Below are 26669 nucleotides of genomic sequence, written 5' to 3' on the forward strand. Positions count from 1 at the left end.
ATTAACCCCAAGTAGACATTAACCCCACGTAGACATTAACCCCGAGTAGACATTAACCCAGAGTAGACATTAACCCCAAGTAGACATTAACCCCAAGTAGACATTAACACCGAGTAGACATTAACCTCTACCAGACATGAACCCCTACCAGACATTAACCCCTAGTAGACATTAACCCCTACCAGACATGAACCCCTACCAGACATTAACCCCTACCAGACATTAACCCCTACCAGACATTAACCCCTACCAGACATTAACCCCTAGTAGACATTAACCCAGAGTAGACATTAACCCCGAGTAGACATTAACCTCTACCAAACATTAACCTCTACCAGACATTAACCCCTAGTAGACATTAACCCCGAGTAGACATTAACCCCGAGTAGACATTAACCCCGAGTAGACATTAACCCCTAGTAGACATTAACCCCTGTCCTAAAAGTAGGGCTCTGAGGTTCTCCTGACACCCTGACCGCGTGACCCGCTCAGGAAAACTCCTGTCCTGGAGTTGAGTCCAGCTTGATTAAATCAGAATGAAAGCTGTACTCACCAAGTAAAACAGTGTGTGTGTGTGTGTGTGTGTGTGTGTGTGTGTGTGTGTGTGTGTGTGTGTGTGTGTGTGTGTGTGTGTGTGTGTGTGTGTGTGTGTGTGTGTGTGTGTGTGTGTGTGTGTGTGTGTGTGTGTGTGTGTGTGTGTGTGTGTGTGTGTGTGTGTGTGTGTGTGCAGCGTTCCGTGCGGTCTTACCAGGTCCCTACCCTTACATTTACGATCTATCTACTCTCTCTCTCACTGTAAAGACACAGTAAGCAATCAGCCACACACACACACACACACACACACACACACACACACACACACACACACACACACACACACACACACACACACACACACACACACACACACACACACACACGCGCACACACACACACACACACACACACTACTGTCAACCAACGTCTCAGATATCTATCTACTCTCTCTCTCTCTCTCTCTCTCTCTCACTGTAAAGACACAGTAAGCAATCAGCCTACACACACACACTACTGTGACCCAACGTCTCAGATTTTGGCCCTTTGTCCCACAACCAAAGAATCTTGTCCAAAGAGCCAAATTAGGAAACTCTTTATGTGGTTGAGATCATTCAAGGCCACAGATTTCACAACTGTCTGCAGAAATCAACACTTCTAATATGTTCTCTCTATTCATCATACACACACAGCACTCTTTCATACACACACACACACACACACACTGGGTGGTTCAAAGTGAGGTTGATTGGGCTGGTTGGACTTAACCACCCCAATTCCTGTCTTATTAATGGATATACTGTATGAGTCTCCAAATCCCTAATGATGTATGTGTGTGTGTTAGTGACAGAGGGACTCTATCAACAGTGTCTTTCTCTGCTAATAGCACCACCCATGTGGCCAGCATATCTCCGCCCTACTCACTCAGAGGGTCTGTGTTAGCATGTTAGCATGTCAGCTGACTTTGCTAAATGATGTTATTATGCTTATTCTAGTAAGTCCAGGACTGTTGACCCAACACAATGCTATCTAGTCATTCAATGGCCAGATCCAGTCATAGTCCTAAACCAAGATTGCGGCTGCACTAGTATCCCTTCCACATATAGTAACATCATCTGAAGCTACAGAGAGAAGCCCTGGTTCGTCTCATTCTGATCCCTCTTCAGAGGGTGTGGATTTGGCCCAGAACTAGTCCGTGGCCGGTCACAGAAAGAGGGTTGCAAAACTTTAAATAAATTCCCAGATTTTCTAGAAATCCTGGTTGGAGGATTCTGGGATTCCTCCTTGTTCCATCCTGTTCTGGGGAAAACCAGTGAATTTATTGAAAGTTCCTGGAATTTGCAACAAGCCCGCCGCCGACACCCTCAGCCCTGGGTGTGTGTGTGTGTGTGTGTGTGTGTGTGTGTGTGTGTGTGTGTGTGTGTGTGTGTGTGTGTGTGTCTTTCTCCCTAACATACTACAGGGTTGATATGACTTACAGGAATGGATGAGACAAAAGACAGAGCAAGGGAGCGATAGAGGGAGAGAACAGGAGAGGGGGAGATTCAAGGTATGTGAAACAGAACCAAAGAAAGTTGAAAAACACAGCTACTTGGAGAGATTTTTCCAGAGGTCAGCATCGCAATGTAATAAATGGTACTTTCAGAGAGAGAAAGAGAAAGAGAAGAGAGAGAGAGAGAGAGAGAGAGAGAGAGAGAGAGAGAGAGAGAGACATAGAGAGAGAGAGAGCATACATAGAGAGGAGAGAGAGAGAGAGAGAGAGAGATACAGTATATATAGAGAGGGAGAGAGAGAGAGAGAGAGAGAGAGAGAGAGAGAGAGAGAGAGAGAGAGAGAGAGAGAGAGAGAGAGATACAGAGAGAGAGAGAGAGAGAGAGAGAGAGAGAGAGAGAGAGAGAGAGAGAGAGATACAGTATATATAGAGGGAGAGAGAGAGAGAGAGAGAGAGAGAGAGACAGATATAGAGAGGGAGAGAGAGAGAGAGAGAGAGAGAGAGAGAGAGAGAGAGAGAGAGAGAGAGAGAGAGAGAGATACAGTATATATAGAGGGAGAGAGAGAGATACAGAGAGAGATACAGAGGGAGAGAGAGAGAGGGAGACAGTATATATAGAGAGTATATAGAGGAGAGAGAGAGAGAGAGAGAGAGAGAGAGAGAGAGAGAGAGAGAGAGATACAGTATATATTGAGAGGGAGAGAGAGAGAGAAGGAGAGAAACTGCACTCCCGTCTCTCTAGTTTCCGAGGGGAACCATAAAACATGCAACTCTCCTTTGACCTGCAGTCACTGGCAGTGTTCGGGATACACACACACACACACACACACACACACACACACACACACACACACACACACACACACACACACACACAGGTGTGTCAGGAGTTGGTAGGTGGCGAGAGAGCAGAACCATATTGAACTCAAAACTACCCTTCTGCTTTATAGGAGACTGTAACATCCTCCAATATGATTGGACGTGACATTCACGGGACAGAGTTGTGCATGCGATCTGTGTTGAGCTCATGCAACATGTCTCAAATTGTCCAATCACATGTGGTTGAAGAATGGGGAAACAATTCCCTTCTCAAGGACAATGAACAAGTTGCGTTGCGATCTGATTGAAGACATTGCATTTCTAGTACAAATCACTACCATGCCCAATCAGTGCATTCGGAAACTATTTCCCTGGACTTTTCCCACATTTTGTTACATTCCAGCCTGGTTCTGAAATAGATTAAATGGTTGCCCCCCCCATCAATCAATACACAACACTCCACAAAGACAAAGCAAAAAAAAAGGGGTTTTAGAGTTTTTTGCAAATGTATAAAAAATATATAAATATATGAAATAGGACATTTACATACAGTCAAAAGTTTGGACACACCTACTCATTCAAGGGTTTTTATTTATTTTTACTATTTTCTACATTGTAGAATAATAGTGAAGACATCACAACTATGAAATATCACATATGGAATCATGTAGTAACCAAACAAGTGTTAAACAAATATATATATATATGTATTATATTTGAGGTTCTTCAAAGTAGCCACCTTTTGCCTTGATGGCATTCTCTCAACCACCTTCATGTGGTAGTCACCTGGAATGGATTTCAATAAACAGGTGTGCCTTGTTAAAAGTTATAATAATACATTTGAGCCAATCAGTTGTGTTGTGACAAGGTAGGGGCATTATACAGCAGATAGCCCTGTTTGGTAAAAGACCAAGTCCATATTATGGCAAGAACAGCTCAAATAAGCAAAGAGAAACGACAGCCCATCATTACTTTAAGACATGAAGGTCAGTCAAAATCCGGAAAATTTCAAGAACTTTGAAAGTTTCTTCAAGGGCAGTCGCAAAAACCATCAAGCACTTTGATGAAACTGGCTCTCATGAGGACCGCCACAGGAAAGGAAGACCCAGAGTTACCTCTGCTGCAGAGGATAAGTTCATTAGAGTCAACTGCACCTTGGATTGCAGCCCAAATAAATGCTTCAGAGTTCAAGTCACATATACATCTCAACAACAGCTGTTCAGAGGAGACTGCGTGAATCAGGCCTTCATGGTTGATTTTGCTGTAAAGAAACCACTACTAAATGACACCAATAATAAGAAGAGATTTGCTTGGGCCAAGAAACATGAGCAATGGACATTAGACCGGTGGAAATCTGTCCTTTGGTTTGATGAGTCCAAATTTGTGATTTTTGGTTCCAACCGGCATGTCTTTGTGAGACACAGAGTAGGTGAACGGATGATCTCCGCATGGTTCCCACCATGAAGCATGGAGGAGGATGGTGTGGGGATGCTTTGCTGGTGACACTGTCTGTGATTTATTTAAAATTCAAGGCACATTTAACCAGCATGGCTTACACAACATTTTGCAGCGATACGCCATCCCATCTGGTTTGCGCTTAGTGGGACTATCATTTGTTTTTCAACAGGACAATGAACCAACACACCTCCAGGCTGTGTAAGGGCTATTTGATTAAGGAGAGTGATGGAGTGCTGCATCAGATGACCTGGCCTCCACAATCACCCGACCTCAACCCAATTGAGATGGTTTAGGATGAGTTGGACCGCAGAGTGAAGGAAAATCAGCCAACAAGTGTTCAGCATATGTGGGAACTCCTTCAAGACTGTTGGAAAAGCATTCCTCATTAAGCTGGTTGAGAGAATGCAAAGAGTGGTCAAAGCTGTCATCAAGGCAAACGGTGGCTACTTTGAAGAATCTCAAATATATTTTATATTTTGATTTAACACTTTTTTGGTTACTACATGATTCCATATGTGTTATTTCATAGTTTTGATTTCTTAACTATTATTCTACATTCTAGAAAATAGTAAAAATTAAGAAAAACTCTTGAATGAGTAGGTGAGTCCAAACTTTTGACTGGTGCTGTAAGTATTCAGACCCTTTACTCAGTACTATTGTTGAAGCATCTTCGGCAGTGGTTACAGCCGATTCTTCTAAGTTAAGACTCCTCAAGCTTGGTACACCTATATTTGTGGAGTTTCTCCCATTCTTCTCTGCAGATCCTCTCAAGCTCTATCAGGCTGGATGGTGATCAGAGATGCTTGATCAGGTTCAAATCTGGGCTCTTGCTGGGCCACTCAAGGACATTCAGAGGCTTGTCCCGAAGCCACCCCTGCGTTGTCTTGGCTGTGTGCTTAGGGTCATTGTCCTGTTGGAAGGTGGACCTTTGTCCCAGTCTGAGGTCCTGAGCGCTCTGGTGCAGGTTTACATCAAGTCTCTCTATACTTTGCTTCGTTCATCTTTCACTCAATCCTGACTTGTCTCCCAGTCCCTGCCACTGAAAAACATCCCCACAGCATGATGCTGCCGCCACCGTGCTTCACCGCAGGGATGGTGCCAGGTTTCCTCCAGAAGTGACGTTTGGCATTCAAGCCAAAGAGTTCAATATTGGTTTCATCAGACCAGATAATCTTGTTTCTCGTGGTCTGAGAGTCCTTTAGCTGCCTTTTGGAAAACTCAAATTGGGCTGTCATGTGTCTTCTTCCATTTAAGAATGATATAAGTCACTGTGTTCTTAGGGACCTTCAATGCTGCCAAATGTTTTTGTTTTGGTGCCCTTACCCAGATCTGTGCCTCGACACAATCCTGTCTCAGAGCTCTACGCACAATTCCTTCCACCTCATGACTTGGTTTCTGCTCTGACAACTGTGGCACTGTCAACTGTGGGACCTTATATAGACAGGTGTGTGCCTTTCCAAATCAATGTCCAATCAATTACATTTACCACAGATGGACTCCAATCAAGTTGTAGAAACATCTCAAGGATGATCAATGGAAACAGGATGCACCTGAGCTCAATTTTGTGTCTGATAGCAAAGGGTCTGAATAATAATTGTAAATAAGGTATTTCTGTTTTTTTATATTTAATAAAATGTGCAAAAATGTTCACTTTGTCATTATGGGGTAATGTGTGTAGATGTTTTATTTAATCCATTTTAGAATAAGGCTGTAACGTAAAAAATAAAATAAAAAGTCAAGGGGTCTGAACACTTTCCGAATGCACTGCATGTGACGTAAAGGTTGTGATGTCATAGGTCAGAGAGAGAGAGCGCGATGGTGTGTGAGGTGGTCTTACGAGCCAGGGGTGTGATGTTATAGGTCAGAGAGAGAGAGCGCGATGGTGTGTGAGGTGATCTTACGAGCCAGGGGTGTGATGTCATAGGTCAGAGAGAGAGAGCGATGGTTTGTGAGGCGGTCTTACGAGCCAGGGGTGTGATGTCATAGGTCAGAGAGAGAGAGCGATGGTGTGTGAGGTGGTCTTACGAGCCAGGGGTGTGATGTCATAGGTCAGAGAGAGAGAGAGAGAGCGATGGTGTGTGAGGTGGTCTTACGAGCCAGGGGTGTGATGTCATAGGTCAGAGAGAGAGAGCGCGATGGTGTGTGAGGTGGTCTTACGAGCCAGGGGTGTGATGTCATAGGTCAGAGAGAGAGAGAGAGCGATGGTGTGTGAGGTGGTCTTACGAGCCAGGGGTGTGATGTCATCGGTCAGAGAGAGAGAGTGATGGTGTGTGAGGTGGTCTTACGAGCCAGGGGTGTGATGTCATAGGTCAGAGAGAGAGAGAGAGCGATGGTGTGTGAGGTGGTCTTACGAGCCAGGGGTGTGATGTCATAGGTCAGAGAGAGAGAGCGCGATGGTGTGTGAGGTGGTCTTACGAGCCAGGGGTGTGATGTCATAGGTCAGAGAGAGAGAGAGCGATGGTGTGTGAGGTGGTCTTACGAGCCAGGGGTGTGATGTCATAGGTCAGAGAGAGAGAGCGCGATGGTGTGTGAGGTGGTCTTACGAGCCAGGGGTGTGATGTCATAGGTCAGAGAGAGAGAGAGCGATGGTGTGTGAGGTGGTCTTACGAGCCAGGGGTGTGATGTCATAGGTCAGAGAGAGAGAGAGCGATGGTGTGTGAGGTGGTCTTACGAGCCAGGGGTGTGATGTCATAGGTCAGAGAGAGAGAGAGAGCGATGGTGTGTGAGGTGGTCTTACGAGCCAGGGGTGTGATGTCATAGGTCAGAGAGAGAGAGAGAGAGAGCGATGGTGTGTGAGGTGGTCTTACGAGCCAGGGGTGTGATGTCATAGGTCAGAGAGAGAGAGAGAGCGATGGTGTGTGAGGTGGTCTTACGAGCCAGGGGTGTGATGTCATAGGTCAGAGAGAGAGAGAGAGAGCGATGGTGTGTGAGGTGGTCTTACGAGCCAGGGGTGTGGGATCTCAGGGAGTGGCATCTGGGGGGGTGCAGAAAGGCTGCTGTGGTCCTCTGACTTGAACGAGGGCTCTGAGAGAGGAAGACAGAGAGATCGAATTACAATCAACAAACAGAAAATGCAATGGCATGGATTAGGTATGATGATAATGGTAATGAGGTAGAGTATGTGGATTGAGGGTATGAAATGGCTGTTGGTCCGGGTGAGAGTGGAGTGAGACTGTGTAAAGGTTATGTGATGGTGAAGGTTGTGGTCTTTAATGTTGAGGGTCGTGTGGAAGATGTAGGAGATGTGAGACTGTGTAAAGGTTATGTGATGGTGAAGGTTGTGGTCTTTAATGTTGAGGGCCGTGTGGAAGATGTAGGAGATGTGAGATTGTGTAAAGGTTGTGTGATGGTGAAGGTTGTGTTCTTTAATGTTGAGGGCCAGTGGAAGATGTAGGAGATGTGAGATTGTGTAAAGGTTGTGTGATGGTGAAGGTTGTGTTCTTTAATGTTGAGGGCTGTGGAAGATGACAGGAGATGTGACAATTGTGCAATGGCATGGTTGTGTGATGGTAATGGTTGTGGTCTTTAATGTTGAGGGCTGTGTGGAAGATGTAGGAGATGTGAGACTGTGTAAAGGTTATGTGATGGTGAAGGTTGTGGTCTTTAATGTTGAGGGTCGTGTGGAAGATGTAGGAGATGTGAGATTGTGTAAAGGTTGTGTGATGGTGAAGGTTGTGGTCTTTAATGTTGAGGGTCGTGTGGAAGATGTGAGATTGTGTAAAGGTTGTATGCAAGATAATGTTACAGTCACTTTATCTCTACCTACAGTATATGTACATACTGTGTGTACCTCAACTACCTCGTACCACTGCACATTGACTCAGTACTGGCACCTCGTGTGTACAGCCAAATTATTGTTACTCGTTGTGGATTTATTCCTTGTGTCATTATTATTATTTGACTATTATTTTTTCTCTCTACATTTATTGGGAACGGTCCTGTAAGTAAGCGTCTCACTGTCAGCCTGTTGTTTACGAAGCACGCAACAGATACCACTGTATTTGATAATAGCTGCGGTTGTAACCTTTAGCGGTGAGGACCCTGTGAAGGATGTTGGAGATGAGCATCTTCTTCTCCCTGACCCCAGCGCTCAGATACTCCCTGTCCAGCAGGTCCAGGAACAGACGCAGCTCACACACCAACTCCTCCATGGCTTCAAAGAGACAAAAAAAACACAGTGTTTGAATGTTAGACATCATCAGGGGTTGATGGCAATGTCTTAGTTATGGATAAGCACTAAGTTATGTGTATGAATGACATCATTGAGTTCAACAATAATGGCAATACAGTTACATCAGCCTCCTTCCTGTCTGAGGAAACAGAAGAACACCTCAGTTGTTATGCAGAAACCTTCTGTAAGACATCCACAGGGTTAGATACAGATGGAAAGGTAAACCCAGTGTTAGATACAGATGGAGAGGTAAACCCAGGGTTAGATACAGATGGAAAGTTAAACCCAGGGTTAGATACAGATGGAAAGGTAAACCCAGGGTTAGATACAGATGGAAAGGTAAACCCAGGGTTAGATACAGATGGAAAGGTAAAGCCAGTGTTAGATCCGGATGAAAAGGTAAACCCAGGGTTAGATACAGATGGAAAGGTAAAGACAGTGTTAGATCCGGATGAAAAGGTAAACCCAGTGTTAGATACAGATGAAAAGGTAAACCCAGTGTTAGATACAGATGGAAATGTAAACCCAGTGTTAGATACAGATGGATGGGTAAACCCAGTGTTAGATACAGATGGAAAGGTAAACCCAGTGTTAGATACAGATGGATGGGTAAACCCAGTGTTAGATACAGATGGAAAGGTAAACCCAGTGTTAGATACAGATGGAAAGGTAAACCCAGTGTTAGATACAGATGGAAAGGTAAACCCAGTGTTAGATACAGATGGAAAGGTAAACCCGGTGTTAGATACAGATGGAAAGGTAAACCCGGTGTTAGATACAGATGGAAAGGTAAACCCGGTGTTAGATACAGATGGAAAGGTAAACCCAGTGTTAGATACAGATGGAAAGGTAAACCCAGTGTTAGATACAGATGGATGGGTAAACCCAGTGTTAGATACAGATGGAAAGGTAAACCCAGTGTTAGATACAGATGGAAAGGTAAACCCAGTGTTAGATACAGATGGAAAGGTAAACCCAGTGTTAGATACAGATGGAAAGGTAAACCCAGTGTTAGATACAGATGGAAAGGTAAACCCAGTGTTAGATACAGATGGAAAGGTAAACCCAGGGTTAGATACAGATGGAAAGGTAAACCCAGTGTTAGATACAGATGGAAAGGTAAACCCAGTGTTAGATACAGATGGAAAGGTAAACCCAGTGTTAGATACAGATGGAAAGGTAAACCCAGTGTTAGATACAGATGGAAAGGTAAACCCAGTGTTAGATACAGATGGAAAGGTAAACCCAGTGTTAGATACAGATGGAAAGGTAAACCCAGTGTTAGATACAGATGGAAAGGTAAACCCAGGGTTAGATACAGATGGAAAGGTAAACCCAGTGTTAGATACAGATGGAAAGGTAAACCCAGTGTTAGATACAGATGGAAAGGTAAACCCAGTGTTAGATACAGATGGAAAGGTAAACCCAGTGTTAGATACAGATGGAAAGGTAAACCCAGGGTTAGATACAGATGGAAAGGTAAACCCAGGGTTAGATACAGATGGAAAGGTAAACCCAGTGTTAGATACAGATGGAAAGGTAAACCCAGGGTTAGATACAGATGGAAAGGTAAACCCAGTGTTAGATACAGATGGAAAGGTAAACCCAGGGTTAGATACAGATGGAAAGGTAAACCCAGGGTTAGATACAGATGGAAAGTTAAACCCAGGGTTAGATACAGATGGAAAGGTAAACCCAGTGTTAGATACAGATGGAAAGGTAAACCCAGTGTTAGATACAGATGGAAAGGTAAACCCAGTGTTAGATACAGATGGAAAGGTAAACCCAGTGTTAGATACAGATGGAAAGGTAAACCCAGTGTTAGATACAGATGGAAAGGTAAACCCAGTGTTAGATACAGATGGAAAGGTAAACCCAGGGTTAGATACAGATGGAAAGGTAAACCCAGGGTTAGATACAGATGGAAAGGTAAACCCAGTGTTAGATACAGATGGAAAGGTAAACCCAGTGTTAGATACAGATGGAAAGGTAAACCCAGGGTTAGATACAGATGGAAAGGTAAACCCAGGCTGGCACAACACCTGAGGAATCTCCCTCCCTGCCGTCAACGCTGATTTATAGCTCTGGGAAAATACACCTTCACCCCCCTTCATACAGCAACAAAACAATAGGTAAGGGTGTGTGTGTGTGTGTGTGTGTGTGTGTGTGTGTGTGTGTGTGTGTGTGTGTGTGTGTGTGTGTGTGTGTGTGTGTGTGTGTGTGTGTGTGTGTGTGTGTGTGTGTGTGTGTGTGTGTGTGTCTCACTGGCAGTGAAAAAAGGGTATGGTTATCTCAGGAAATGTTACGGATCGCTTCACTTCATTGAGTTTGTAGGGGTGCTATGAGGGTGTTATGCTCTGCACATCAATACAGAACCAGGCTGTAGATAAAGAACACCCCTATATCTTCCATAGTTCAGCCCTTTGAGTTCCAGTAGAGCCTGTCATAGACATGAGATTATGTAATTGCTGAGGTTGGCAGGTACAGTCTCCTCTGTTGACATGACCTTACAAGTTGTAGTTGGTTAGCTCATCATATAATCATAGGTCCTATCTGTGGGTTGTTCTGCAGAGAATTCACCAGAACCCCACGAAGACAAGAAACAAAACACACACACACACTCACTCATGATGGAACTATCTGTATCGTCTACCACCTGCAACATCAGAATTCCTCACAGACAATGCCGGTATATTTTGGATGATTCCATTAAATCAGTTTAGTTAAGGAACTATAGTGGTGTTGGGGAGGCATATTTTGATACACACACACACACACACACACACACACACACAGAAATCGGTGTGGAAGAACTTGACTGTCCTGCGCAGAGCCCTGACCTCAACCCCATCGAACACCTTTGGGATGAACTGGAACGTCGACTGTGCACCAGGCCTAATCGCCCTACATCAGTGCCAGACCTTTATAATGCTATTGTGGCTGAATGGAAGCAAGTCCCCGCAGCAATGTTCCAGCATCTAGTGGAAAGCCTTCCCAGAAGAGTGGAGGCTGTTATAGCAGCAATGTTCCAACATCTAGTGGAAAGCCTTCCCAGAAGAGTGGAGGCTGTTATAGCAGCAATGTTCCAACATCTAGTGGAAAGCCTTCCCAGAAGAGTGGAGGCTGTTATAGCAGCAATGTTCCAACATCTAGTGGAAAGCCTTCCCAGAAGAGTGGAGCAGCAAAGGGGGGGGGGATCAATTCCATATTAATACCCATGATTTTGGAATGAAATGTTACACAAGCAGGTGTCCACATACTTTTGGTCATGTGGTGTACTATCGAGTTATGCATTATTTCATTAGGTCCAGGACGACACCAGTATCGCAATATTTTTCCCATAACAAAAATAAAAACACGCAGACCAACCTGCTGTATGACCAATAATGTCTGTTAGAGCTTAGAAAATACATGTGACTCCAGATGACAACATAATGATGTTTGTTTCTAACATTTAGGGCTGTTTTCCTAAAGTTAAATCTGCTTTGTGTTTTGTTTCCTTGCCACAAAACCAACGAGTATTTGCAATACTGGTATCGTCCCGGCCCAGTATGTCATAGTAAATTATAACGTAACTATAGGCAACCTGACGGACAGCCAATGAAACGCTTCGGAATGTTCTTAGCACAACAGCACATAGTGTTTTGGGCATAGTCTCAATTCACAAAAGTACAGTACGCATTGTTTTTGCCAGACACCTGCAATGATATATTATCTAGTCGGCCCTGTAAAAGCCTGAAGGACCCCCTTTGGCTTCAATGAATGATAGTGATGTACAGTTTGAGGAAGGTGGCCCAAACTTTTGATCAGTTGTCTGGCATGGAGATTGGTGCATACCGTTGTCTTGGAAGGAGATTGGTGCATACCGCTGTCTGGCATGGGGATTGGTGCATACCGCTGTCTGGCACGGAGATTGGTGCATACCGTTGTCTTGGATGGAGATTGGTGCATACCGTTGTCTTGGATGGAGATTGGTGCATACTGCTGTGTGGCACGGAGATTGGTGCATACCGTTGTCTTGGATGGAGATTGGTGCATACCATTCTCTGGCACGGAGATTGGTGCATACCGTTGTCTTGGATGGAGATTGGTGCATACCGTTGTCTGGCACGGAGATTGGTGCATACCGCTGTCTGGCACGGTTATTAGTGCATACCGCTGTCTGGCACGGAGATTGGTGCATACCGTTGTCTTGGATGGAGATTGGTGCATACCGTTGTCTTGGATAGAGATTGGTGCATACCGTTGTCTGGCATGGAGATTGGTGCATACTGCTGTCTGGCACGGAGATTGGTGCATATCGTTGTCTGGGAGAGACATTTGATTTAATTTGACATGTATGAGGTTAAAACACACTCTCATATTTCACTCTGAGCCACGGACAATACTGAGAGTCTCTCCCTCTCTCGATACAAAGAGCAACTTTCACACATTCCTGTTTTAATCGTATTATCCTATGAGAGAGGTAAAGGCCAGGGGGGAGAGAGAGGTAGAGGCCAGGAGGGAGAGAGAGGTAGAGGCCAGGGGGGAGAGAGAGGTAGAGGCCAGGGGGGAGAGAGAGGTAGAGGCCAGGAGGGAGAGAGAGGTAGAGGCCAGGAGGGAGAGAGAGGTAGAGGCCAGGGGAGAGAGAGAGGTAGAGGCCATGGGAGAGAGAGAGGTAGAGGCCAGGAGGGAGAGAGAGGTAGAGGCCAGGGGGGAGAGAGAGGTAGAGACCAGGGGGGAGGTAGAGGCCAGGAGGGAGAGAGAGATAGAGGCCAGGGGGGAGAGGAAGGTAGAGGCCAGGGGGGAGAGGAAGGTAGAGGACAGGAGGGGAGAGAGAGGGAGAGGTAGTGGCCAGGAGGGAGAGGTAGAGGCCAGGGGGGAGAGAGAGGTAGAGGCCAGGAGGGAGAGGTAGAGGCCATGAGGGAGAGAGAGGTAGAGGCCTGGGGGGAGAGGTAGAGACCAGGGGGGAGAGAGAGGTAGAGGCCAGGGGGGAGAGAGAGGTAGAGGCCAGGGGGGAGAGAGAGGTAGAGACCAGGGGGGAGAGAGAGGTAGAGACCAGGGGGGAGAGAGAAGTAGAGACCAGGGGGGAGAGAGAGGTAGAGGCCAGGTGGGAGAGAGAGGTAGAGGCCAGGGGGGAGAGAGAGGTAAAGGCCAGGAGGGAGAGAGAGGTAGAGGACAGGGGGAGAGAGAGGTAAAGGCCAGGAGGGAGAGAGAGGTAGAGGCCTGGGGGGAGAGGTAGAGGCCAGGGGGAGAGAGAGGTAGAGGCCAGGGGGGAGAGAGAGGTAGAGGCCAGGGGGGAGAGAGAGGTAGAGACCAGGGGGGAGAGAGAGGTAGAGACCAGGGGGAGAGAGAAGTAGAGACCAGGGGGAAGAGAGAGGTAGAGGCCAGGGGGGAGAGAGAGGTAGAGGCCAGGAAGAGAGAGGTAGAGGCCAGGGGGGAGAGAGAGGTAGAGGCCAGGGGGGAGAGAGAGGTAAAGGCCAGGAGGGAGAGAGAGGTAGAGGACAGGGGGAGAGAGAGGGATATAGAGGGGGGAGACAAAGCCAGACAGACACACAGAGAGGGAGAGAGAGAGAGAGAGAGAGAGAGAGAGAGAGAGAGAGAGAGAGAGAGAGAGAGAGAGAGAGAGAGAGAGAGAGAGAGAGAGAGAGAGAGAGAGGGAGAGAGAGAGAGAGAGAGAGAGAGAGAGAGAGAGAGAGAGAGAGAGAAGGAGAGAGAGTCATAGGGCATAACCTAGGACTAAACAAGCACCTCAATATCAGGCTGAAATAGTCGTTGGTTACTTTCTGCCCTTTAGAAACAGATTTTTGATCAGTTTTCCAAACCCCAGACCAACTATTAGTCATGCTGGACAACGTCATTACAGCAGTCTTGGACCAGTTGTGTAAATGGCAACAACAACACAAAAGTGCATGACAGCATACATGGGTTCCAGCCTGTCTTACTGAACACGTGTTGTAGCCAGGAGTCTTCAGAGTTTTGTATTGTATTGGTGAGCTCATGCCTTTGGACAGAGAAAGACTGAATGGTTTAGCTGACTTCCAACAGGGGTGGTCAAAACGCGTGTTAGGGGAGCAACAATATGCATTAACATCCCAGATGGCTTCAGGGAATTAGAAGTAGGTGGTGTGGAGTGAAGAGGACCACCCTCAAACAATCCTTTAGGGCTATGAACTAAAACAGTAAACCACGCAAACAAACCACCCACTCACTCACTCCCTCTCTCTCCCTCTCTCACCCCCGCCCCCTCTCTCCCTCCCATCTCTCTCTCTCTCGCCCCCATCCCCCTCTCTTCCTCCCTCACTCACCCCCCCCTCTCTCTCCCTCCCTCGCCCCCCCCCTCTCTCTTTCTCCCCCTCTCTCGCCAACACAGCACTCTACACTAAACACAACTCCCCATGTCAACAGGCTCCGATGCCAAAAGATAGCTTCTGGCTGGGCCTTCCAGAAACACTAAACCCCCTCTTGAGTCAAGATGTGAACACACCTAGAACCTACAGGAGAATGTCTCAGCTCGGGGGGACAGTCAGTCATGATTATTGGACCAAGCAAGAGAGGTAAAGGGTTGTGAGGAAGATCACGGGGGCCAGAGGGTTGACGTGTTTGGGTCTAGGTGAACATGTTTGGTTCTAGGTGAACATGTTTGGTTCTAGGTGAACATGTTTGGGTCTAGGTGAACATGTTTGGTTCTAGGTGAACATGTTTGGTTCTAGGTGAACATGTTTGGTTCTAGGTGAACATGTTTGGTTCTAGGTGAACATGTTTGGGTCTAGGTGAACATGTTTGGTTCTAGGTGAACATGTTTGGTTCTAGGTGAACATGTTTGGTTCTAGGTGAACATGTTTGGTTCTAGGTGAACATGTTTGGGTCTAGGTGAACATGTTTGCGTCTAGGTGAACATGTTTGGTTCTAGGTGAACATGTTTGGGTCTAGGTGAACATGTTTGGGTCTAGGTGAACATGTTTGCGTCTAGGTGTTCGGTTCCAGGTCAACGTGTTCGGTTCCAAGTGAACGTGTTCGGTTCCAGGTGAACGTGTTTGGGTCTAGGTGAACATGTTTTCGGACAAGGTCTTGTTTGGGCCTAGATCTACAGTTGAACTTGAGACCGTCTACTTTCACTGACATAAACACCAGTCTTCTTTTTAAAATTAAATGTTGCAGTGCCCTAATTTAAAACGGACTGACTGTATACACCCGCCCACCATACTTTATTTAGTGTGTGTCTGTCTGTCTATCAGTTGTTTGTGTGATGTCTGACAGGTCCTTAAACACTGCTCTACCTTCTCCTGTGACTTTGATGATAGGCCCTAGGCGGTGTGGGTATGTTGAAGAGCTGGTCCTGACTTGGAAGGCTGTCACGTCCCCAGACTAAACACAACAGACGTGTGTGCTACAGACAGACACCATTTAGAAATAAGAAACAGACCGAGACTGATAAATGCACAAATACACACCCACAAACTCAGGGCAAGAAAATCAAATCTGATGTTTTTATCTCTCACCTTAGAGACGGCATTTCCCATAACAACGTGTCACTACTTTATTAAGACACACTAAGTGATAGGCAACCTACCTACAGATGTAGGATCTTAATTTGGCCACCATGTTGTTTCAGGATATGTCCTGCACATCAGCAAAAGCAAACTTGTAGTATTCAAGGTTCTAATAATGTCCATTCATAATAATCCACACAATAATTTAGATTTTCTGTTACTGCAGGATTATTTTTCCTATTGTGAGAAAGTAGTCAAATTAAAGATCCTACATCTGTATGCACAACTCAACGAAACCCATCAAAGCACAGGAAGAAAAGTGGGTGTTTTTAGACTAATTAGAGAGAGCACCATCATCATCCATCCTATAACCAGTCTCTAATGGGTACTACAACTACTAATCTAAACCATATATCATGTAGGTTAGATCATAAAGGTTATGTAATCTGACAAATCTGTTTGAGAAACCTGAGCCAAGCTTCTGAGGGAGCACTGGAGTTCTTGGCTCATTTCAAAGTACCAAGCAGTAGTCTGCTGCTCCACTTTGATGTACGATGATGGATCCCGCCCGGACTCCATGTGTTGACTGAGCTAATGGGCATGAGATACTCCAGACCTGGACCAATGACAGGCTGTTTATATGTGCACTGCACCCATGACCCACTAGACATAGTTTGTGTGCAGTGCAGGTATGCTTGAGTTCACTATTCCATAGAACGTCAATCTCAATCAGCTAATGCTGTATATAAAGTGTAATTGTGGGATATAGGGTACAACCACATAATATGTTGCTCTGTGGGAAGAATGTTGCACTTGGACGGTGGTGACGTTAATTGGCGTGGTTTATGGTCTGGCATCATCATGGTTACCCCCCTCGCGCCAGTCGCCACCACACAACAGGGCATCGCTGGCTCCTTATTTTCAACCCCAACACACACACAAACACGACAGCCTGGCTCTTCCAGATGACCCCCCTCCTTCTCCTTCTGCCCTGGGCCCGGTTTCCCAAAAGCATCTTAAGGCTAAGTTCATCGTTAGAACCTTTCGCAGGAGCATCATTAAATCTCCAAGCTGCTTCCCAAACCGTCATTTTTAACGTTGCACTTGAAAACGCTCGTAATATAACCCGTGCCCCAGGCCACTCGTAGATCAACGAAGTGCGTCGTTAGATGCATTTTTTGCCCTCACTTTATACACAGAAGATCCCCGCTAAACAGAATCACATGGTTTATCCGTCTCTCTGTTACCGCTGATAAATTCAGAACAAAGTTTACTAGAAATACAAAGTTACCAGTGTCTTTGCAATTGATACAAACACGTAATGTAGGCTATAAAAATATGCTTTAAATGAAAAACCCGAGAAGACTGCATTAAAATCTAAAACGGTAGGCCTGTTTCAATCATATTGAAATAAATGTGACGTTCCATCAATTGAGTTCTATTTTTCTACTTGTTTTTCTTTCACCTTTATTTAACCAGGTAGGCTAGTTGAGAACACCTTTATTTAACCAGGTGGGCTAGTTGAGAACACCTTTATTTAACCAGGTAGGCTAGTTGAGAACACCTTTATTTAACCAGGTAGGCTAGTTGAGAACACCTTTATTTAACCAGGTAGGCTAGTTGAGAACACCTTTATTTAACCAGGTAGGCTAGTTGAGAACACCTTTATTTAACCAGGTAGGCTAGTTGAGAACACCTTTATTTAACCAGGTAGGCGAGTTGAGAACACCTTTATTTAACCAGGTAGGCCAGTTGAGAACACCTTTATTTAACCAGGTAGGCTAGTTGAGAACAAGTTCTCATTTACAACTGTGACCTGGCCAAGATAAAGCAAAGCAGTGCGACACATACAACAACACAGAGTTACACATGGAATAAACAAACGTACAGTCAATAACACAATAGCAAAGGCTATATACAGTGAGTGTAAATGAAATAAGATGAGGGAGTTAAGGCAATAAATAGGGCATAGTGGCAAAATAATTACAATTTAGCAATTCAACACTGGAGTGAAAGATGTGCAGAAGATGAACGTGCAAGTAGAGATACTGGGGTGCAAAATAAATAACACTATGGGCATGAGGTAGTTGGGTGGACTATTTACAGATGGGCTATGTACAGGTGCAATGATGTGTGAGCTGCTCTGACAACTGATGCATAAAGTATGTGAGGGAGATATGAGTCTCCAGTTTCAGTGATTTTTGCAGTTCGTTCCAGTCATTGGCAGCAGAGAACTGGAAGGAAAGGCTGCCAAATGAGGAATTGGCTTTGGGGGTGACCAGTGAAATATACCTGCTGGAGCGCGTGCTACGGGTGGGTGCTGCTATAATGACCAGTGAGCTGAGATAAGGCGGGGCTTACCTAACAAAGACTTATAGATGACCTGGAGCCAGTGGGTTTGGCGACGAATATGAAGCGAGGGCCAGCCAACGAGAGCATACAGGTCGCGGTGGTGGGTAGTATATGGGGCTTTGGTGACAAAACAGATGGCACTGTGATATACTACATCCAATTTGCTGAGTAGAGTGTTGGAGGCTATTCTGTAAATGACATTGCCAAAGTCAAGGATCGGTGGGATAGTCAGTTTTATGTTTGGCATCATGAGTGTTGCGAAATAGGAAGCCGATTCTAGATTTAATTTTGGATTGGAGATGCTTAATGTGAGTCTGAAAGGAGAGTTTTTACAGTCTAACCAGACACCTAGGTGTTTGTAGTTATCCACGTATTCTAAGTCAGAGCCGTCCAGAGTAGTGATGTTGGACAGGCGGGCAGGTAGGGGCAGTTGAAGAGCATGCATTTAGTTTTCCTTGCATTTAAGAGCAGTTGGAGGCCAAGGAAGGAGAGTTGTATGGCATTGAAGCTCGTCTGGAGGTTTGTTAACACAGTGTCCAAAGAAGGGCCAGAAGTATACAGAATGGTGTCGTCTGCGTAGAGGTGGATCAGAGAATCACCAACATCATTGATGTATACAGAGAAAAGAGTCGGCTCGAGATTTGAACCCTGTGGCACCCCCATAGAGACTGTCAGAGGACCAGACAACAGGCCCTCCGATTTGACACACTGAACTCTGTCTGAGAAGTAGTTGGTGAACCAGGCGAGGCATTCATTTGAGAAACCAATGCTGTTGAGTCTGCCGATAAGAATGCGGTGATTGACAGAGTTGAAAGCCTTGGCCAGGTCGATGAATACAGCTGCACAGTATTATATTTTATCAATGATGGTTATGATATCTTTTAGGACCTTGAGCGTGGCTGAGGTGCATTGTTGGTTAGTGTCTGTAATTTGTCTCAATATATTTCATAATGTGTCGCCTAACATTTTTTTATTTAACCTTTGTTTAACCTTTGTTTAACCAGGCAAGTCAGTTAAGAACATATTCTTATTTTCAATGACGGCCTGGGAACAGTCTGCCAGTCTGCCTGCCTGTTCAGGGGCAGAATGACAAATTTGTACCTTGTCAGCTCGGGGGTTTGAACTCGCAACCTTCCGGTTACTAGTCCAACGCTCTAACCACTAGGCTACGCTGCCGCCCCAACATGCACAATGATGTGCCAAGTCTGTAGTATTGTGCATTTGTATTGGGTAAGTATTACAATAAGCCGCCTCCATATTTGCAGCCATAGGTGTTAATATCTCTCTAGAAGCTGATCCGTCGTCAGTACTGTGAAATAATACTAATGTTAAGGAAATATTTGAATGGAGAAACTGATCCGAGAGCAGTGCTCCCCATCTTTCGATCCTCCCAGTATCGACACATGCTCTAACAACGGACTTAGCGACCGTTCTCTGCCTTGTGTTTTGGGAAACACATGTTACATCTTCGGCCGTTGTAGGAAAGAGGCAAAACACTTGTAAACCTAAATTCCATCGCTATCGGGAAACCGGGCCCTAGTCTGTTTGGATTGGGTTGGCACTTCCCTTTCTCTCTCCCTCCCTCCTTTCCTCTCTCCCTTCCTCCCTCGGTCTGGGTAAACTGAGTGCCTTACTCCTGGGTCTGAGTCGGCACATTTCCTCCAGGCAGTCCACACCCACGCTCAGAGAGAGGAAGCCCGATCTCGCGGTGTCCAGAGCGGGAAAACACGCCACCTTCATTGTGCCTCTGGAACTCTCTCTCTCTCTCTCTGGGGCCCCTGTTTGACCCAGAAAAGTTAACCTGGGGACTATTTCAGTAGATTACAATATTCCACAGCAATCAGATTTAAATGGGTAGAACAACCATGACTCTCGTGACAGATCTGCATCATATTTATACATGAATAAGCACATATACTCTGAAGACCAAATTCGGGGCCTGCAGGCCACAAACACCACAATCAAAAGGCTCTACATCATATCAAACCATGCTCAAAAAAACGCAATAAACCTTTAATAAACCACTCTTGCTTTTGAGTCCTTTCCGCTGAAAGCATACACATGTACTGTAAGATGAGAAGCACAGTGGAGGCGTTAGTGTATGATGAGAGCGTTCTCTATCGTGGTCTGTAATTACCAGGGCTCTGTCTGTGTTCCACAGGGTATGACAAGGGAACATCACCGTGGTTTATATCATCTCATCAGTGCCAAACCTATAGAGAATGATAGAGACCTCTAGTGGCCAGAAGGCTATTTTAGCATGGGCAGCGCCATTGAGGGCGCTCCACCGTGCTTCCGCCATTTTAAAGTAGTCAAATAAATCAACTGAGTGGGCATTCCTATGAGTTGTATCCTCAATGGCGCTGCGCATAGTCACAGACGCTATAATAGCACAGATAAAGATTAGTCCTCTATCTCTCTCTATGGCCAAACCACAAACATCTGAGTCAGACTGATCGACTGATCTACTGCTCAAAACCTCATCTGAGAGATGGGAAGTTGGATTCTGTAGTTCAGAGAGAGAGAGAGACGGGGAACAGAAAGAGGGGAGAGAGAGGGAAGTAGGGGAGCAAGAGACAGAAAGAGACAGAGAGAAAGCGACAGAGAGAGTGAAACTCCTCCATTATGTGTAAGAGGATAATTACAAAGCACTCAATCTGAAACCAAACCACAAAGAGGGGGATGGAGTAAGGAAAGGAGAGGAGGATAGTGGTTAGAGGCTCTGGATTTCGGTTGGACTCATCTCTCTTGGAGGAATGGAAGGATGGAAGAGACTTGGTGGTGTAGGAAGGATGTAGGAGACTTGGTGGTGCAGAGAGGATGGAGGAGACTTGGTGGTGCAGGAAGGATGGCATTCCATCCTGGACTGTTGTAAAGTCACCAGCCAATTGCATTCAACCAATAAATAAAGAAAGCCAAAGAGAATAGGAGGCAGATGAGATGACCATTCTGGTTCCCATCTCATACTTAACGTTTGTGGTAAAGATAGAGCCATCCATGTATTGGCCCAATGCCACGTTATCTACCGTGACATTAAGATTCAAGCCACTTGCCCTTTGATTGACAGCTCCAAACCAGACAGTCTTTGACGTGTTTATTCCCATTAGACTCCACCCAAACACAGACCACAACCACCCTTTCTTCTCCCATCACTTCCATTTTCAGCCATGTCGTTGTTTTTATTCCAAAAGCCACCCTTGTGCCCCTCCCTAAATCCACGACCCTACATTTGGCTGAGACAGAACCCACCCTAACCCTGTAACTCGGGTAGTTCCATCCTCCATCCAGACCACCTTCATCTGAAATCTTTGCCCCAGACAGACAAACTAACTAGCTAACCGGCTCATCCTTTTATGTAGGCTGCTAAGCCTATTACATCAGGCTAGAGGTTAATGAGAAATAATCAACAACACTTGTAGTCGTTATTGCCCCGAGGATATTACCAAAGAGTGGCAGAAGTAGTCTTTTATAATGACTCATACTGTGTGCATTTGGAGATTATATCAGATGGCCATGCAAAGCCAATGTTACATCAAGTAAAAGGGTCTTGGATTTGTATTGGATAAGGGCGCAGTTACACTATATGATGGCCACACCAAATGACAGTCATACTGAATGACAGTTACACTGTATGACACAAGTCTCATATAAATCTGAATCAAGGCCGTCAGTCACATAATGGCTCTTCGTCACATTGGAAAACCAATGTGCATAAGGCTATTAACAGGCGAGGGAGAGGGGCTAAAGGTCTCCAATTAGTGTTGGAATTAAACTCTCTGTGACTGAATGCAAGTTCAATGATTGACTTTGGTGAGCGATTATAAAAATAAATGAATCTCTCTTCTCCTCTTCATTGGATCAGGTTTTCCTGTCGTTGAAAGGTGGTCCCGATGGATTTTCTGACACGTGAAAGCCTTTAAAAATCCATCATCATTGGGGTGCTGGGTGGGGTATCCCTTTCCCCTAAAACCAGAACCAAATGGGCCAACCAACGAAGGGGGCTAAATCACTGACACCATGCCCACATCACAGGCACCCAACGCGGTGCAAATTAATGCCACATCGTCTGAGGGTTTCCGACCCAGGGGAAAACTACAATAATAAACAGAAATAAACACATTAACACTCCATTCGTATTGCTCTCAAACGGCACCTCGTAAGGGTTTATAAACAGGGACTTGCTGAAAGAAATGTATTTATTTCTAAGTGCCAAGCTAGTTGCCTGCTGCTCGTACCCCCACTGGTGAGTAGGCTGATCGCAGTACAAAAACCTAAAAACACCCTAGCTGTCCCAGCCCTCCAGCCAAAAACACACTTGTCACATGCTCACGTGGCGTGGATTTGAGATTACAGCGTTACTACACAATAGTCCTGTCGGGAACGCCACCACATGTGAAGCCGGAATACGCCGCGGAGCTCCCTGATACCACGCAGCTTCCAACCCAAGTAGGCTGGAAGAGGCTAACGCTGGAGCCAGGCTGTGTTATTGTAAGGATACAGTCTCCTGCAGACAAACAAGAGATATGGAGCCACTTGGTGTTGTCAAACCACGACTATGTTATTGACCTCGGGGAAAATCTTAAAATGACCTCTTGGTTGACCTTAAGTATCTGGTCCTATGTAACACATGAGTTGTAACACCATGGCAACCTTTTGAGTAGCACCCCGCAATAATGTGTGTAAAGTAATATGATACAAAATTGCTTGATTAGTGTAAAGCAAGCTTAATATGACACTAACTTTGATTTCAAATAAGACTGGTACATAAACATAACCATTCCGCGGCTGCTATAGAAACGAATGTTGCCCTAATTAACTGGTGGTACACTAGCAAAGGTAATGCCCCCAAATCGCTGAGCCCGTAAAACGCATGTCCAATAAAGCACCCCAAGTGCGCTTCCCTCGATAAAATGTGTCAGCGGTCACTTCGTCCAGAGTCAGTGGGCGGCAGCTGCGCCCAGCTAGAGCATAACCCAGTGATTATCCTGCGGGACTGCCTGGACGCCGTAAGGGCTGTATTGGCTTGAGGGAGGGTAAAGGACGGGGAAGGCTCAGGTTGCAACCTGCTAGGCTACTACAGTCGCAAAAGTAATTCCATGGACAACAAAACCATGATCCCAACGATACTTTCAGGAGCCGGAGGTGGCCAGCAGTCTCTCCAGCCTCCAGCTCGCAGCAACCCCCTGTGTGTCTCTCCGTGTCTCAATTATGAGAAGAAACATAACTGTATAAAGAACTGTATTCATTACACGACTTAATTGTAGCAAATCTGAAATTACATTTTACAATGCAGGACGATAATGATAACCAATAATGCATTGTTACTATTAGGATATACATTGTTATAAACCATTCATTGTATTGACAAGACAATCAATTCCCCCTATCCGCTGCTTTTCACTTCCAGTGAGCGTGTTGCCTATTGAACCGTTCCATTTTAAAACCAACAGACTATCAAGGGGTGATTGTAAATATATTTTTCAGATACATATCAATAATTTCAGCGGCCAGTTGTTGGCGCCACTGAAACAAAGCGCATGATAACGTTAAAATAGACACTCACCCCTGGAAGCGAACAAAATGGGATCGCTCCGCATCGTGGCTTCCCAGCGCATCTATTCCCCAAACAGCAAACGGAATCAGGCGCGTTCCCGGCAGCTGCTGAATATCAATACAATCCCTCTCCCCACCCGGCAGCGGCCAACGACAGACCCTCGTCTGTTTATCCGAGGATAGATTTTCCCCGCGATACCAGCTTTGAATAGCCTTTCTTCACGGTGACCAACCGGCAACGTCTCCGGTCTCGCGTATCCTTTCAAACTTTTCTCCGGCTCTTTTCTCCTCCTCTTCCCTCTTTGCTTCCTTCCGTCCTCCTTCCTCGTTCAAAACTCTCGCTAGTCAAACTGCCTGTGCCTGCATGCCCTGTTCGGCTCAGAAACAGAGCGGATCTTGTTTGAATGCTTGCATCTGCAGTTTTGCACCACGGTGCTGGCAGATCAACTATAATATAGAGAGCTAATCGTGTCTTATAAGCAAGTGCGCCGAGGGAAGACTGCGCTTTAAAATCTGTCCCCTTCACTGTTTTTCTGTATCTCCTTCGCTCTCTTCGCTGTAAAACGAGACGCAACTGTTTCTCTCCGCCCAGCGCTCTCTCTGTCTGGAAGTTTGCAGTTAGCTCAGGATAAAAATAAAAACACGTACGGCCAGAGAGGACTAGCCCCACTCTCCCCCTTTTGCTCTGCGACAGATGGGATATTGAACTCGGGCTGGCTCGCCCCTAGGGATGGGGGAAATCGGCAGCTTATGGTAATAGTAGGTCATTAAGGACCGGTCGCGTCTGTCCCTGCACCCCGCACACCCCCGCACGTACAGGGGCCGAATCGTGAAGTTGTGTCCTGTGTCCGAAGGGGAGAACAAAAGCCAGCCATGACAGATATGAAGGAGAGTGCAGCTCAAGTTGCAATACACGGATATATACATACAGTAGCAGGCCATCTACCTCCTCCAACTCACGACTCACCAGTGTAGAATAGCTTAGGTAGGTAGGTATGCTATGGAAACGCTGAACTGAAAAGTTATACCATGTGTACATTGACACATATGAAACCAAGTCACATGTAATGAAGGTCTTTGTAGACTATAAACTAAACACTTGCAGGTGTGTGCCTTGCTATCCCCCCAAAAATCCAACCTAACCTTCACTTCTACTGTATGTTAGTAGAGTAGAGTTTTGGGTTAGGTAAAATTGCCAGAAAAGGACTACCACACACATTTTGTGTTCGGAGCTGATTTCCTTAGACAGGCCTGTTAAAAGCTTTTATCTCACTCACATCTCACTTTTCTCGTTCAAGAAACAAGAAAAATGTAAACACAATATTGTAAAACAGGTTCACAGCAAGACAGGTTTACAGCAGGATAGGTGGCATGTTTACAGCAGGACAAGTTTACAAAAATGTTTAATGTTTACAGCAAACGGGTTTACAGCAGGATTGTAAAACAGGTTCGGGTTTACAGCAGGGCAGAGCAGGTTTACAGCAGGGATGGGTTTACAGCAGGACAGGTTTACAGCAGGGCAGGTTTACAGCAGGATAGGTGGCATGTTTACAGCAGGGCATGTTTACAGCAAGGACGGGTTTACAGCAGGATGGGTTTACAGCAGGGCGGGTTTACAGCAGGGCAGGTTTACAGCAGGGCAGGTTTACAGCAGGATAGGGGCAGGTTTACAGCAGGGCAGGTTTACAGCAGGGCATGTTTACAGCAGGGCAGGTTTACAGCAAGGACAGGTTTACAGCAGGATGGGTTTACAGCAGGGGCAGGTTTACAGCAGGGCATGTTTACAGCAGGGCGGGTTTACAGCAGGACAGGTTTACAGCAGGACAGGTTTACAGCAGGGCAGGTTTACAGCAGGCAGGTTTACAGCAGGACAGGTTTACAGCAGGACAGGTTTACAGCAGGGCAGGTTTACAGCAGGAAAGGTGGCAGGTTTACAGCAGGACAGGTTTACAGCAGGGCAGGTTTACAGCAGGGCAGGACAGGTTTACAGCAGGACAGGTTTACAGCAGGGCAGGCAGGGCAGGTTTACAGCAGGACAGGTTTACAGCAGGCAGGTTTACAGCAGGCAGGTTTACAGCAGGACAGGTTTGGCAGGTTTACAGCAGGGCAGGTTTACAGCAGGACAGGTTTACAGCAGGACAGGTTTACAGCAGGGCAGGTTTACAGCAGGACAGGTTTACAGCAGGACAGGTTTACAGCAGGGCAGGTTTACAGCAGGACAGGTTTACAGCAGGACAGGTTTACAGCAGGGCAGGTTTACAGCAGGACAGGTTTACAGCAGGGCAGGTTTACAGCAGGACAGGTTTACAGCAGGACAGGTTTACAGCAGGACAGGTTTACAGCAGGATAGGTGGCAGGTTTACAGCAGGACAGGTTTACAGCAGGACAGGTTTACAGCAGGGCAGGTTTACAGCAGGACAGGTTTACAGCAGGACAGGTTTACAGCAGGGCAGGTTTACAGCAGGACAGGTTACAGCAGGACGGGTTTACAGCAGGACAGGTTTACAGCAGGGCAGGTTTACAGCAGGACGGGTTTACAGCAGGACAGGTTTACAGCAGGACAGGTTTACAGCAGGACAGGTTTACAGCAGGTCAGGTTTACAGCAGGACAGGTTTACAGCAGGGCAGGTTTACAGCAGGACAGGTTTACAGCAGGACAGGTTTACAGCAGGACAGGTTTACAGCAGGACAGGTTTACAGCAGGGCAGGTTTACAGCAGGACGGGTTTACAGCAGGACAGGTTTACAGCAGGACAGGTTTACAGCAGGACAGGTTTACAGCAGGGCGGGTTTACAGCAGGGCAGGGCAGGACAGGTTT

At 46.0% G+C, this 26669-nt stretch overlaps 1 protein-coding gene across 8 annotated transcripts in view; it reads right to left on the reverse strand.

The window, feature by feature from the left end:
* The window catches only part of afap1 (actin filament associated protein 1), a 163136-nt gene that overhangs the window by 82773 nt on the left and 53694 nt on the right, over positions 1 to 26669 (reverse strand). Inside the window, exons 1-3 of one of the 8 annotated variants that reach the window (XM_052459351.1) lie at positions 23862 to 24630; positions 8328 to 8456; positions 7245 to 7327 (exon numbers count right to left, since the gene is read on the reverse strand). In XM_052459351.1, coding sequence (XP_052315311.1) covers positions 7245 to 7327; positions 8328 to 8456; positions 23862 to 23913 — 264 coding nt within the window. In that variant the 5' untranslated portion in view covers positions 23914 to 24630. Of the gene's footprint in view, positions 1 to 6460; positions 6512 to 6588; positions 6640 to 6974; positions 7026 to 7110; positions 7162 to 7244; positions 7328 to 8327; positions 8457 to 23861; positions 24631 to 26669 lie in introns of those variants that run through there. The other 7 variants (XM_052459350.1, XM_052459358.1, XM_052459352.1 and 4 more) reach the window with 7 other exon arrangements.

Source organism: Oncorhynchus keta, chromosome 13, assembly GCF_023373465.1.
Source record: "Oncorhynchus keta strain PuntledgeMale-10-30-2019 chromosome 13, Oket_V2, whole genome shotgun sequence".
Lineage (NCBI taxonomy): Eukaryota > Metazoa > Chordata > Actinopteri > Salmoniformes > Salmonidae > Oncorhynchus > Oncorhynchus keta.